General features: G+C 44.4%; 3 protein-coding genes across 5 annotated transcripts in view; 1 reads left to right on the forward strand and 2 right to left on the reverse strand.

The window, feature by feature from the left end:
- The window catches only part of igbp1 (immunoglobulin (CD79A) binding protein 1), a 4,949-nt gene extending 365 nt beyond the window's left edge, over positions 1–4,584 (forward strand). The window contains exons 2-6 of the mRNA XM_027032897.2: positions 1,211–1,507; positions 2,716–2,911; positions 3,170–3,246; positions 3,498–3,607; positions 3,739–4,584. Of these exons, the coding sequence (XP_026888698.2) occupies positions 1,211–1,507; positions 2,716–2,911; positions 3,170–3,246; positions 3,498–3,607; positions 3,739–3,872 (814 nt within the window). The 3' untranslated portion in view covers positions 3,873–4,584. The remainder of the gene's footprint in view (positions 1–1,210; positions 1,508–2,715; positions 2,912–3,169; positions 3,247–3,497; positions 3,608–3,738) is intronic.
- Positions 4,066–8,173, reverse strand: zgc:158432 (uncharacterized protein LOC555281 homolog). Its single transcript, XM_035527505.1, has 5 exons — positions 8,142–8,173; positions 7,935–8,006; positions 7,740–7,820; positions 7,526–7,652; positions 4,066–7,058 (listed from the first exon to the last, which is right to left on the reverse strand). Exons 1-5 carry the CDS (start codon positions 8,168–8,170, stop codon positions 6,969–6,971), a joined length of 399 nt encoding a protein of 132 aa, XP_035383398.1. The 5' UTR covers positions 8,171–8,173; the 3' UTR covers positions 4,066–6,968.
- Positions 8,174–13,238: 5,065 nt separating this feature from the next.
- The window catches only part of taf1 (TAF1 RNA polymerase II, TATA box binding protein (TBP)-associated factor), a 31,529-nt gene continuing 29,767 nt past the window's right edge, over positions 13,239–15,000 (reverse strand). For all 3 annotated transcript variants that reach the window (XM_035527160.1, XM_035527159.1, XM_035527157.1), the window contains 3 exons: positions 14,152–14,347; positions 13,859–14,009; positions 13,239–13,784 (listed from right to left, as the gene is read on the reverse strand). In XM_035527160.1, coding sequence (XP_035383053.1) covers positions 13,544–13,784; positions 13,859–14,009; positions 14,152–14,347 — 588 coding nt within the window. In that variant the 3' untranslated portion in view covers positions 13,239–13,543. The remainder of the gene's footprint in view (positions 13,785–13,858; positions 14,010–14,151; positions 14,348–15,000) is intronic.

Here is a 15,000-nt window from a genome sequence, read left to right on the forward strand (position 1 = left end):
TCACCCGAGAGAGGCTTTGGTCAGAATTAGCCTACGTTAGCTGCTGGCTAACGCTAGCTAGGCACGAGCCTCGGCGCTTTAGTCAGCGCCTGTTAGCCTGTTAGCTAACGCGTCAAGTTTCCTGCGTCACTCCACAATATTTACGGCTCTTTTAACTACACGATAAAACTAGTCAGCCTGTGAGCCGTCTGTCTTCAGATAATAACTACATGTCTGACTAGGAGGACTAGGAGGACCGAAAGAAATGCGCTTTACAGAGAAACTGCAGGATCAAGGCGAACCAGTACCGTTACAGGTCCTCTGCGTTTTGTGCTGAGCTGATGCACTGGCTAGCGTTAGCTGGCTTGTGTTTAAAGTGAGCAGATATTCTGACGTATGTGCATAGATATACACCAAAAAACGACATACATCAAAACCGACGATAATGGCCGTTAATCTGTGGACGGTTGGTAGCTAGATGGTCAACGTTAGGTACGCTCATAGCACACAGACGTGAAGAGCTCAAGCTTTGGGGGCTTTCGCTTTCATCTGGTATTTTCTTTTTTTCAAAACCAGATTTGCGTTCATGAAAACAATTCTAAAAGAAAACATGAAGCATAGCTAGCTAGTCTGTGACTGGTTCCAGCCAGAACGTTTGGCTGTGCAGGTGCTGTCTTTGGTGTAAATAGTGTGGCTGGTTTGGTTGTTTCTCCTCAGCCTAGTCTGACTCATGCAGACCAGTTTATAATGGTTCGCCCTGCTGTTAAGGACCAGTCCCGTCTGGTTTTTGCTTGGTTAATGGGCACTCTTGTGTTTCGTGATGACACGGGGTGTTGGATATCACAGAGAATCACTGTTTTACACTTATTGTAGTCTTAAATATTTGTTGTAGTTGGTACTGTATTTTTTCGTAGCTGTAATTGGATGCTACCAGGTGGTTGATTTTAGTAGAATATTAAAGTGCGTATCTGAGGTAGTTGTAACAAGCGGATGAGGGCTGTTGAGTGTGGTGTTAATACTGAATTAGTGTTTGTTTATGTCTGGTGTGTTGTGTGTTCCAGTAGTGATGGATTCAGGTTTCTTTGGCTGTTCTCTGTGTAATAACAGTGTGTTTGATTTTGTATATCATTTAGTTGAGGTAGAATCGATTCATCACTTGTGTTGGAAGGAACAGAGGATGTTCGGTTTGTGTATTGTTGACTGTGTGTGTGTGTGTGTGTGTTTTCTACAGTCGTAACGAGGAGCTGGAGGAGGTGGCCACAGCAGATCTGAAGTACCTGCTTCTCCCAGTGCTGTTGGCGGCGCTGACCCTGAGGCAAGTGAGCCCGGCCAAGCGCCCGGAGCACCTGAGCACAGCACGTGTCTACTTCATGGACTTCCTTCGCAGGTGCAAGGACTACAATATCAGCTCCTTCCACATGCCTGCAGACACACCCACAGGGGAGGAGTCAAACTCACAGGTGCCCACCCCACGCTCCCAACCTGACCTCATTGCTATGGCAACACAGAGACGAGCCAAAATTGAGAGGTAAGGTGGATAGTTGTTGACATTTGTAGTGATCTGTTTAGTTATTTACACTAAATGGATTTCTTGGAGGTAAATGTAAAGAACATGGTTAGTATGAGTAGCGTGTACAACACACCCTGTTTACCAATCGCTTTGGTAGTGGAATTAGAGCTAAGCTTAGCGTTTGCATGATAGTCTGGTGTGTGTGGCCCTGTCAGGAGTTGGGTGGGTGTGGCAATGTCACGTGTGGGGTGGGTTTCTTCTTCTAATGCATGACATCAAAATAGAGAACCTGTGGATAGAAATTCTTCAGAAGTTCTCTGTTCACTTTTGGTTGTCTTCAGTTAAACAATAAATGTACTTGTTTCTTAACAGTGCATGTAGCTGAGATGACGCTGTTCCTCCCAGTGCGCGTAGCTGAGGTGACTAGGGCTCCTCCCAGTGCGCGTAGCTGAGGTGACCAGGGCTCCTCCCAGTGCGCGTAGCTGAGGTGACCCGTGCTCCTCCCAGTGCGCGTAGCTGAGGTGACCCGGGCTCCTCCCAGTGCGCGTAGCTGAGGTGACCAGGGCTCCTCCCAGTGCGCGTAGCTGAGGTGACCCGTGCTCCTCCCAGTGCGCGTAGCTGAGGTGACCCGGGCTCCTCCCAGTGCGCGTAGCTGAGGTGACCCGGGCTCCTCCCAGTGCGCGTAGCTGAGGTGACCCGGGCTCCTCCCAGTGCGCGTAGCTGAGGTGACCAGGGCTCCTCCCATTGCGCGTAGCTGAGGTGACCCGGGCTCCTCCCAGTGCGCGTAGCTGAGGTGACCCGGGCTCCTCCCAGTGCGCGTAGCTGAGGTGACCCGGGCTCCTCCCAGTGCGCGTAGCTGAGGTGACCCGGGCTCCTCCCAGTGCGCGTAACTGAGGTGACCAGGGCTCCTCCCAGTGCGCGTAGCTGAGGTGACCCGGGCTCCTCCCAGTGCGCGTAGCTGAGGTGACCCGGGCTCCTCCCAGTGCGCGTAACTGAGGTGACCAGGGCTCCTCCCAGTGCGCGTAGCTGAGGTGACCAGGGCTCCTCAGTACATAGAGACGTTTGGGGTTCATTTATTTATTGATTTATTATTTTGGCTTGTATGCAAGGGGTTGGTTCTTACGTGTGTGTGTGTTCAGGCTGGTACCACAGAGGAGGGAATCTGTGCCTGATTCATGATGCTAGTGTGTGTGTGTGTGTGTGTGTGTGTGTGTGTGCTGTCTCAGGTTTCAGCAGCGTAAGGCGACGGAAGCGAGGCTGGCGGAGGTGCGAGTGCTGGTGCAGGGCGGCTCCGTGGACGACGAGGTCCTAAGGGAACTTCACCTGCTCCAGGTACGCCGCTGGATCCCACTCGCCATCGAGGAGGTCGACTCCATCGACCAGGAGCTCCAGATCCTCAAGAGGATGGATGTTCTCAAACAGGTTCTCCAGCTCCGTCAGTGCCGTGTAGTTAAGACACCATCAGGCTTACTGAAGTGTCTAGTTTACTCCCCTCCCTCTGTCACCTCCCTCTCCCCTCCCTCCCCTCTCTCACTTTATCAGCGTGTATCTCTTCTAAACTCTCAGCTAATATTAAAGATCACACTCATGTTGATTTACTGGTGTGAACTGTAATAACATCAGAGTGTTAGCCAAATTTTTAATGACACCCCTCTCTCTCTCGCTCTCGCTCTCTCTCAGAGTTCAGTCCAGCCATCACTACCAAGAAAGCCACCCATGAAGCCTTTTATTCTAACTAAAGATGCAGTGCAGGCCAAGTAAGTGTGTGGGTGCGGCTGTGGTTGTGCCCCGTTCGCATCACTGAGCCCTGATCTGCTGGTCAGTTCGGAAATACGCAGTGGTGTAAAAATACCAACAACATAAAGCAGCTTCAGGCACCATGAGACTGGTCAGTTGGTCAGTGATCTGGTCATGGAGGCTGTGAAAAGGTTCAGAGTGAGCTTCAATGGCTTAGCCTACCTCAGTCCATGGTATGTTAACATTTGGGGGGTGTGTGTGTGTGTTACAGAGTGTATGGGGCAGGGTACCCCAGTCTCCCTACTATGACTGTAGATGACTGGTACGAACAGCACAGGAGAAAAGGATGTTTACCTGACCAGGGGATATCCCAGAGACCAGGTCAATACACACCTGTGCCCTGTGTGTGTTTGTTTTTTTATATACCTTTGTGGCTACTTTGTGCCTTTTGGAAGTCCACACACTTATTTTCGTTGCTGTGCCTCTCTGCTAAAACGTCTTTCTCCTCATAGTGGATGCCGAAGGAGAAGACGGGGAGAAGGAGAGCAGGGAGGACGATGAAGAGGCCCTGCAAAAGGCGAGAGACTGGGATGACTGGAAGGACACACACCGGAGAGGTTATGGGAACCGCAAGAACATGGGTTGAGCTCTCACACACACTCACACACACACACACACACACACACACACACACACAAACACACACACACAAACACAAAGCCCCTCTTTCCCCAGAAATAAACTTTTTAAAATGCTGCCAGTGTGTGTGTAAAGACGTGACCTCAGAGATTGATGCTATAATGCTTTGGATGTTTTGTATTTATATATATATATATATGTTTTTTTTTTCCTCTCACATTTGTTTGATGTGGTCACCTTGTAGGCCCACATTCATCCAAAGCCCAGGGGGAGTGGTTACATATTAACCAATAGGAAAGACAGACATTTGTGAATAAATGTGTTGAATTGTCCTCTACCACATGAAAAGCATTGAGACTGCATATGTGTGTACATGCGTGTTTGGGGGACAGTCCTCGTAAAACAGCAAATTACTGTCCTAATCATCACAGCGTTGGGAGACTCTGCATCAGCTCATACATATTTAAGGACCTGGTTAATAATTATTTGTGAACGTTATTGTATTCATTAATTCCTAAAGGAAACAACCCCTACAGTGTGCATGTTTCATGATAGCTGTGTGCACGTGTGCCTGTGATGTTTCATAGCTGTGTGCGCGTGCATTTCTGAACGCACCTTTTTTGGTGTGTTCTCTGGTAGGCTACAGGTGGGCGTGCTGCATCTTTATTTTAGAATAAATTTAAAAACTGCATTTCAAAAATAAAATGAATAAAATGTTATGAATGTTTGGTTTTTTTTCGTTCAGTAAATTCACAAAAGTGTTTCTGATTTGGGTCAACCTGGCGTTCATGAACGACAGAAAATGAATAACTAACCTTCCAGTTTTTGAATCCCATATTTAACTAATCACGTGTGCTATGCATGTTGAATTTAAGGGCAGTTAAACAGGTTTAATTCCAGCTGTACTACCATGTCTGGGCAGCTAGGGATAGTGTCATAGGTTGATCATTGCCAAATACTGAAGTGAAATCCTAAAGAGTGTAGAAATTAATGTGATCACTGCTTATTTAAAAAGACTTCAGAATTTAACTCTTGGAGACTTCTGTAGAAATTGTGGGATTATGTAAAAAGTTTTAGGCTTGAAAAAGGGAACTGGAAAATGTGAATCAAAAGGGCTGGAGAGCGTTGGGATGTCTGAGGATAGAGTGGTGCAGATGACTCGGCTCCTAAAACACAATTAGGAGTTACTGGGAGTTAACTGTTGCATATTTATTTGTACACTTGTACAGTTCTCCAAAAAATAACTACCCGTATGTTATCTTCCTAACGTAGAGATCCCACACCAGTTGTTTAGATTAATTTAATTCAGATTTTTAACTGGGAGCTTGCTTTTCACCAAAAATGCTATTGAAGTTCACTGTATTCATAATACTTGTCCAGGTTCCACTATTGTTCTCCAAACCATACATTATTCAATGTATGCAAATTGATATTCAATACTTAGACCAACCAGTTCTTGGTACCATTATGTTCAACCTGAACTGCTTGTTTTTTTTTTTAAAGGTGATCCTATTCTATATCACGTGATGCCCATATTGTTTCTTCCTGTGCTAGCCCGGGCTGTCCCGCCCTTGAACCAAGGCTCCCTCCTCGACTGAGGCCCCTAGAGGCCTGTCAAAGAGGCCTTCTGAGGATTTACACTGCAGCCTACAAAGGCCTTTCCTGTATGAAACCAGTTTATTCTGGACCATCCATACTTTTCTGCTTACAATATCATTTTATTACCTCAGTAGTGTCCATCACTCAGAGGAGCATGGGCCCCCTTTGAGTCTTGGTTCCTCTCAAGGTTTCATCCTCGTGCTCTAGGGAGATTTTCCCTCACCACTGTCAAAGCCAAACATATCAAAGACCAACAGTACTGCACTCCACAACACAGGTTTATATACACAAACAGACAAAACACTAATCCCATGCAGGTGTGGTTACAAATAAACAAAGATGCTCCCACTGCACGTGGCGGGCTAAACCACGTGACTCGCGGGAGGTGAGCGTTCATACACATGTAGCAAAAGTAAGGCTTTTTAACCTTATATGGTGGGAGGACAAAAGGATAGTGTGATTTTCATTGTAAAAATGAAATGTTTTTGTTTTATTGAAGCACATAAAGACAACAGAATGGATGAAATTTTTTTTGGAATATTTTTAAGGCATGTGTGGGTGGAAAAAAAACCTTTGGTGCAAAAGCACAATAGGAAATTGATGGACAAACTGGAATATTTTTGCTTTATTAAGGCATTTACAAACAATTCAAAGGACAGAACAGAAATATGTTGTCAAATATTCTTTTCAATACATATGTTGTTGAAATGTTAGGTAAAGGTAGGAGTATAATGCAAAATAGTAATGTGGATTTTCCTTATAAAATCTCAATGTTTTTGTTTTAGTAAAGCATGTACAAACATTTTTAAATGACATTTTCTCTGCTTATGTTGGTGAAATTTCATAAGTGAAGGTGAGCGTGTAGTGTTATTGTATTGTTACCGAGATTTGGCACAAAATGGCCAAATCATTTTCTTCATAAAATCTGAATATTTTTGCTTTAGTAAAAGATGTACAAACATTTTAAAATGAAAGAAAGAAAAAAGGGCTATAGACTTATGCAGTTTGACAGTTTGAGTTGAAACTGCAGTGTGATTTTGATATGTTTTGCATTATTAAAAGATGCACAAACATAACAGGAAAACTCATGGACAGGTAAGCCATAGTCTGTATTGTTTTTCTCTTAAAATAGGAAAGTTTGCATTAGTAATGCATACTCTGCCATTTTTATAATATGCTTATCAGTACACATGTTGATGGAAAATCTGATATGAAAATAAGGCTAAATTGCAAATTCTAAAAGTTGAATGTTCTTGCTTTACTAATGTATGTACATTTTCAAATGACAGAAAATAGGAAAAAAAACAGGTTTTAGCAATATTCCATTCAATCTTTATGGGGTGAAATATCTATGAAAGTATCGATTTATGTACTGTATTACTGTATTACTCATGTACTGTCAAGACACAGTACATGGTATTTTTCATTGTAAAATTGCAATGCGTTTGCTTTATTAAAGGAAACATAGCGATATGATACTCGTTCCTTCTGTTTCCATCCAGACTTATATGCCACCGAGCTGCGCTCGTGGGAAGGCACTGGAGCTGTTAGTGTAGTCAGGGGCATTGTGAAATGCAGAAAACTGGCTTGTTCTCTGCACAACCAAGAGACAAGTCACATAATTGTGTTACAAACTGACAGCAACTGTAGTACAAGCCATGTAATTGTGTTGCGAACTATGAAATCTTACAGCAACTCCAGTATCATGAATTTTCATTAGCTGAGGATGTGTCCTCTATAGTTAAGTCTACTAACAATCTACAGTTTATGAGCTGATGTTTGTTTATGTTAAACATAGTAAAAGTTATTTAAAAACTAGCTTTGTTGTTGATTATGTAGAATGCCATCTTTAAGAGTTCTCGGGTCTTGGAAAGGCTCACTGAATTCATTGTAAACAAACTCTCTGTAGAGTTTTGATAGTATAACAGTGGATTATAGATTAAAAGTCTTAATCCGTGCTTTGCTGGCTATATGCAAACGTCTGTTGCCTTATGTTTATTCCAAGCTAATTCATAGTGGCCCTAAAAAAAAGTGTGCGAGTGTCACAAGTGGAGCTCTTACGTTGCCGTGGTGTGCATGAGGAAAGGAAGCCTGGCGGCAGTAGCGATCAGAAGGCTGGGGGTCCTCGTAGGGGTTCCTAGCTTTAGCGTACGGGTTACTGAGCACCTGGCCTGAGTCTGCAGTATAGCTACAACACACACCAATCACATGTCTGGAAATACTGCATGGTTGAACTGGGTACAACACTGGGTATAACACACACACACACACACACCTGTAAGGACGTTGGGGTCCTCCTAGCACTGGCATGTTCAAAGGGCCTTCAGTGCCCACTGGTCGCACAGCATCAGTCATGCTGTAGGCAGATAAAACCACAAACAGATGCGAGGAAACACTTGCTCAAATAGATTCTCACATCACAGGAGAAAAACAAAACAACACGAGGTTGTATGTGCGTGTACGTACTCACCTGTATGTGTAGGGTTGGCGAGGCTGTCCTGATGGTGGTCTATCAGACACTGGGTCCATGTTACCAGATGTACTGTAGCCAAGACAGGAGAGCGGCCATATTAAATCCACAAACTTAACCACTGAACACTGGTGGGGTCATTGGGGAGGAGGCCATGCTCAGGCTGGATATCCAGAGTGGAGAGGAGGACTAACTTCATCTGCTCACCTATACGGTCGAGAGGCTATGGCTGCCATGGGAATCCCACCCTGAACTGACCTCAAAGCAGGTCCTTTTGGATGAGCCTGGAAGGACAGACACGATCATTTACATAGATTATACAAAAGGGGAGGGGCCTGGAAAACAGGACTTTAGAAAGAGAAAGATAGAATGCATTAGAAAGATCTGATTACATAACAGCCAGCAGATCACCCAAACCTTCATCAGCTGTGTAAGCAAAGTGCCTTATAAGATCTGCAAGCCTAATAAAGATTAAAGAAATTCATGACAACTGCAGATGGAAACGTCTGACAATAAACTGTGTGTTAATGATTGACAATGTCCTTACTGGATAAAGATCACCAGAACTGTGATTAAACAGTGTTCCAGGTAGTACAGTTGGATGTTCAAAGTATATTTACAGTATTTGGAATTAAATATATGGACTACAGAGGACACAGATGTGGAGGGAAACCTAAAATACAAACATAATTAAACAGAATTTTAAAAACACTCACAGTAACATCAGATGCAAAAACTATACCAGGGAACATGTTCTCCTCTGTTGAGGCCCTGGGTTGTGATTGTTTCTTCCTACACACACACACACACACACACACACACACACACACACACACACACACACACACACACACACACACACACACACACACACACACACACACACAATCTTTTGTCTGATTCTCCTATATATTAATATTTTCACTCAACCCAGTCCTTAGGGCACAACAGCAGTCCTTTATAGCCCTGAAATGGGCTTACACCAGCGCCCCAGCGCTTAAATATCCTGACCCAGATAGTCCATTCATAGTAGAGGTAGATGCCTCAGAAGTTGGAATTGCAGCTATTCTATCACAAAGGTTAGGATCTCCTCCAAATTTCAATCCCATAGACTTCTTTTTCAGGAAATTGACTCTTGCCAAGCACAAATATGACATGGGCAATAGGGAGCTGCTGGTCGTCAAACTGATGGATATCATAACTGATAGAGGACCTCAATTTACTTCTGAAATTTGCCAGTCATTCTTTGAAAGATTAGGAGCAAACGTCAGCGTGACTTCCGCATACCATCCTCAGAGCAACTGTCAGATTGAAAGGGTTAACCAAGAACTCTGGAGGTTTCTCGGAGTATACTGTAGGGATCAACAGGAAGAGTGGTGGCTGAGATGGCACAGAATTCATGAGCCAACTCTGTCATCCAGTGTGTGCTAGGCTTTCAGCCTCCCTTCATACCCTGGAATCCCACACCTACATCCACTCCAGCTGTAGATGCCTGGATGAAGAGGAGTGAGCACATATGGGAGAACTCCCATCAAAGGTTGGAACATGCCATGCGACAATGTAAGCAACACGCTGATTTTTGCTCAGGTGTACCAGGTGTTCAGTGGTCTAACCCAGCTGTCGGTACACCTGTACCAGGTGTTCAGGGGTCTTAAGGGCTTGGTTCACACATGTTGGGAACCTGAAGTGCAAAATGTGGATTGTCTGGTAGGCCCTAAGAACTGGGTTAAGAAGCACCAGATGAGGAAATCACACAGACGGTTCTGCAGAGCTGTCTGTGTGCGTGTGTGCGTGCGCGTGCATTCCTCTGACCTGGAACTCTTGCTGGGTTTGCGGCAACTATGAATGAGATGAACTGTGACCCCCACCACCAGGGCGAGTGTAACTCCAGGAAGAGAAGCCACCAGGGCAAAGGTCAGCAGATTCCATTTCTGCGTGCAACTTGTGTCGACGTAAAACTCATCTATGTAGTTATTACACCTACAGACATGAGTGCAAAAGTCACCTGTAATGGTTTAATTGTAAAGCAAAGTGACAGGCATGATTATGGCACAGAAACATCATCACCATCACCATAAACTTCATGCATCAGGATGACTCATTACTTATGGGATTCTACCAGTGCTGCTGTGTTCAGCTTTACCAGCTAGCGGACCAGCAGACACAGACACACCCTCACTTCGTTGAAGTTTGGGTAGGTTCCTGGGAACTAGCAAACCTTTTAAGAACTGACCCGTGTTTTCTCTGGTTTGAGAGCCCAATGATGATGTGAATGTGAATTCCATCATCTGGAAACTGAAGTCGGAAGACTTCATATAAACTACGTGGTGGAACACCCTCTTCTTTTGCTGTTTTTTAGGGCACATCTAACCGTCCAGAATAAACTTTTTAAGCAAGTAATGCATTTACAAGTAATGCATAGTTCTGTAGACTACTGATAATTCTTTACTCCTGTATTTGATTCTGTTCTGGTGCTTTTAGTTGTAAGGTGTGTAAGAACTGTACCAGGTGACGTTAAGACCCCAGGTGACCACAACTGTACCAGGTGACGCTAGGACCCCAGGTGACCAGAACTGTACCAGGTGACGCTAGGACCCCAGGTGACCAGAACTGTACCAGGTGTTCAGTGGTCTAACCTAGTTGTCAGTACCCCTGTACCAGTTGTTCAGTGGTCACTGGTCAGTTTCTGGACGCTGTCTTAACACAGCATTAACACAGACAGTGGTGACATGGCTGTGTGAACTAAACTGGGACAGGTTGACCCAGCCAGCAGTAGAGTGGTCCGCCTCTCATACAGATCCAGCCGAACTAATGCCATGGACAGACCCAGTAACCAGCCAAAAAATGGCCGTGACAAAACGCACATGGTTGGTTTCCGTAGTAAAGGGGCTGAATATTGATAACCAGTAGTAAATGATTGATTATTGATTACCTAATTACATAAGAGAGTGATTATTGGCAAACTACAGTATTAATTCCTGGCAGAAAGTGACTGATTATTGATTACCTGCAGTAAGTGATTGATTATTGACTACCCACAGCAAATGAATGATTAATGACCGACAGCAAGTGACTGATAATTTATTTATTGATTAAATGATTATTGATTACCCCCAGTAAGTGACTGGTTAATGAATACCTGCAGTATGCTATACTGGACTTGCAGAAGCACCTGCTAGTTTTTGAATTACAGTTCCATTCCTGTTTGCATAGGTCATAGTCTGGTACACCTCCACACAGTGTATCTGCAGAACGAACACACACAGGTAATCACAACTATTTAGAATAGACAGGTTAGTTAACATCACACCAGAACCCCTGGGCTAATCTTTACCATACCCCCCCACCCCCCAATCTCTCTCTCTCTCTCTCTCTCTCTCTCTCTCACTCTCTCTCTCTCTCTCTCTCTCTCTCTCTCTCTCTCTCTCTCTCTCTCTCTCTCTCTCTCTCTCTCTCTCTCTCTCTCTCTCTCTCTCTCTCTCTCTCTCTCTATATATATATATATATATATATATATATATATATATATATATATATATATATATATATATATATATATATACATATATACACACACACACACACACACTAATGTTGATCTGAGCTCATCAGCAGCCATTCAGAGTAAAAATGTGTTGAACTACAAACACACAAAAGTTGTTCCGCTTACTGACTCTGCTTCAGTCAAAATCAGTTTGGGTTTACACTTCTGTACGACCAAATAAAAGCACACACTTACCATTGTCTGAGTCTGACTGTCCATATACAATACTGATAAACACAGCACTAACACACACACACAGAAAGACCTTCATATCCAACTAATGTACACACAGTCAGCCTCTGGGCTCAGACACACTCAGAATAGCCTCCAAGCAAAATGGACACTTATGGGTCAGTCATTTATACTCTCTCTCTCTCTCTCTCTCTCTCTCTCTCTCTTCCTCTCTCTCTCTCTCTCTCTCTCTCTTCCTCTCTCTCTCTCTCTCTCTCTCTCTCACACACACAAAAGTAATAAGGATGTAGACAAGAAAAGCATGCATGCGTGCACACACACCAATCTTGAATGGTAGATATCAAAACCTTATTGATTAATAAGCAAATAAAATTGTCTCCCAAAAGACATTTCAAGTGCAAGAAATCCTACAATCTCTTTCAAAAACTAAATATTTACACTTGTCATTATTTTGCAAATGGTGAAACATCTTTGAGTGTTTGCTCTTCCTCACCATATCACTAGCATCTGTTATCAAGTTTATTACACACCATCATGAGGTCAGAGTCCCCTGCCATAAACACACTCGGTGATTCCTTTATATGAAGCGTCAAGACATGGGCAGTAATACATATGTGTCTCACACACATGCAGCTACACACAAGAATGAGCTTGAGAATAAAGATACACACATTATAAAGACATTTAGCTGATGCGTTTATCCAAGGCGACTTACAACTATGACTGAGTACAACTTGAGTAATTGAGGATTAAGGGTCTTGCTCAGGGGCCCCACAGTGGCAACTTGGCAGTGGTGGGACTTGAACTGGCAACCTTCTGATTACAAGTCAAGTACCTTAAGCACTGAGACACCACTGGCCCCACCCCTCACATATGCTTGAAAGAACATGTGTTACACATGTGATCACACTGATCTAACTTTCAATGTAGTGCGAGTGGGTTTCTATAGTTCTACAACAGGTCCCACTGCCCTTATCCACACTCCTCTCCCCTCATAACAGCACTTTTCCTACTCTGGGAATTCTGGCATTACTTCCATTCAGATTCCAATTATTTTTTAATTGTACTTGCTTACATCTTTTAGACTGAATTAATCCACTTCAGGCAGCTGAATCTCAGTTTAACTCCAGACCTTGATAAAGCAATGAGTCCCACCACCTTCTCAGTGCTTTAGGACACTTTAGGAGACACTCCTGCACTGTGGTGGATGTATAATAGTGAGTCCCCTCACCTTGACAGTGATGGGATATTCCAGCAGGATACTGAACTGTGTTATCAGGCTCAAGTTGTTCAGAATTGGTTCGAGGAGCATTCTGGAGAGTTCTGACAAATGGTGTGTCCTGCACGTGTTTACCAACATGAGGCCAATCGAGTGTGTTTGGGATGTGGGGGAGAAGTCCAGTCACACCCATCTTTTGTGCACTTGTGGAGTCGATGCAACATCGAGCTGCTGCACTTTCCCGGACCAGAGGAGGTCCTACACCACACTAGTTCTGTCCCACAACCGTTTTCGCTTCATCAAACCACACTTGAAACTTCAGGGGTAAAACAGTGCCGAAATGTCCCACTTTAACACTTTAAGTTTTATTTCTGATTACACTCCACCACGATCTGAGTCTGCAGAGTTATTGAGCTCATGTAAAAAAAACACAATAATAAAACACTAACACTTTAATCCACGTTAAACATGCATGTATACAGAAAAGCTAAAGTTTGTAAGTCAAATCCACTACAGCGACACATGATGTATGTCAATATGTTCAAAATTTACATGTCAATTTACATGTACATATCAAATGCATACAAACATGAGATGGAACCAGAACAGAAAGATTCCTTAGCGCCTGTGTGTGTGTGTGTGTGAGCGCGTGGACTAATTATCTGAGTCCATATCGCTGTCTCCTCCGATGGATCGGAACTCTTCGCTATCCTCCTCATCCTCACTGAGCTGGACCCGAGTGAGAACACTAGGGCCCCGCCTCCGCTCTTCACTCTCATCTTCCTCATCATCCTCCTCTTCCTCACTCACTCCATATCCAAGCTCCGCCTCCCCCCTGCCAGGACTGGAGCTCCGCCCCTGAGGCTGGCTGTCCCCTTCATCATAGCTGCCATAACTGAGACAAAGAGGGCATACTTTAGCGTGTGTGTGTGTGTGTGTGTGTGTGTGTAGGTGTGTGTGTGTTCTCACCTGACATTGCTGTCTTCCAAGTGTGTGTCCTCATCAGGTCCCTCCCCCTCATATGACATCATACTTTCTTCCTGGTCCATGCCCATGCGGGCAGTCTCTTGATGCCCCGCCTCCCGCTCACTGTCACTCCCACTTTCTGATAGGTGGATTGCTGTGATGGACACAAGCAGCCAATATCAGAGGCCCAGAAATAATAAGGTGCAGGTCAGATAAACGCAAAAACTACTTAATGTTGATACGCTCGCACACACTCTCTCACACACACACACACACACACACACACACACTCCTACAGGAGAAAGGGTTATCTCCCTCCTCTTCACTGCCATCGTCCTCCCCGTCTGACATCAGTAGGTCCTGATAGAGGACGCTGGCTTGTGCCGGACGGCTTGATCCTTCATCGTACTCTTCATCCTCGTCCTCGAGCTGCCGCCGTGGGGGCAGGAGCATCTCGTCGTCATCATCATCATCAAGGTCTCCTTCCTCAGCCTCACAAACACAGCACAGTCTTTACTAACACACAACACAGTCTTTACTGAACACACACTCCCCTCTCATTCAGACACAGCACAGTCTTTACTGAACACACACACACATGCACCACTCTCAATCAGACACAACAGTCTTTACTGAACACACACACACATGCACCACTCTCATTCAGACACAACAGTCTTTACTGAACACACACTCCCCTCTCATTCAGACACAGCACAGTCTTTACTGAACACACACACACATGCACCACTCTCAATCAGACACAACAGTCTTTACTGAACACACACTCCCCTCTCATTCAGACACAGCACAGTCTTTACTGAACACACACTCCCCTCTCATTCAGACACAGCACAGTCTTTACTGAACACACACACACATGTACCACTCTCATTCAGACACAACAGTCTTTACTGAACACACACACATGCACCACTCTCATTCAGACACAACAGTCTTTACTGAACACACACTCCCCTCTCATTCAGACACAGCACAGTATTTACTGAACACACATGACTCTCAGACAACACAGTCTTTACTGAACACACACACACACCCCTCTCATTCAGACACAACACAGTCTTTACTGAACACACACACACCACTCAGACACAGCACAGTCTTTACTGAACACACCCACA

This window comes from Electrophorus electricus, chromosome 6 (assembly GCF_013358815.1).
Source record: "Electrophorus electricus isolate fEleEle1 chromosome 6, fEleEle1.pri, whole genome shotgun sequence".
Taxonomy (NCBI): domain Eukaryota; kingdom Metazoa; phylum Chordata; class Actinopteri; order Gymnotiformes; family Gymnotidae; genus Electrophorus; species Electrophorus electricus.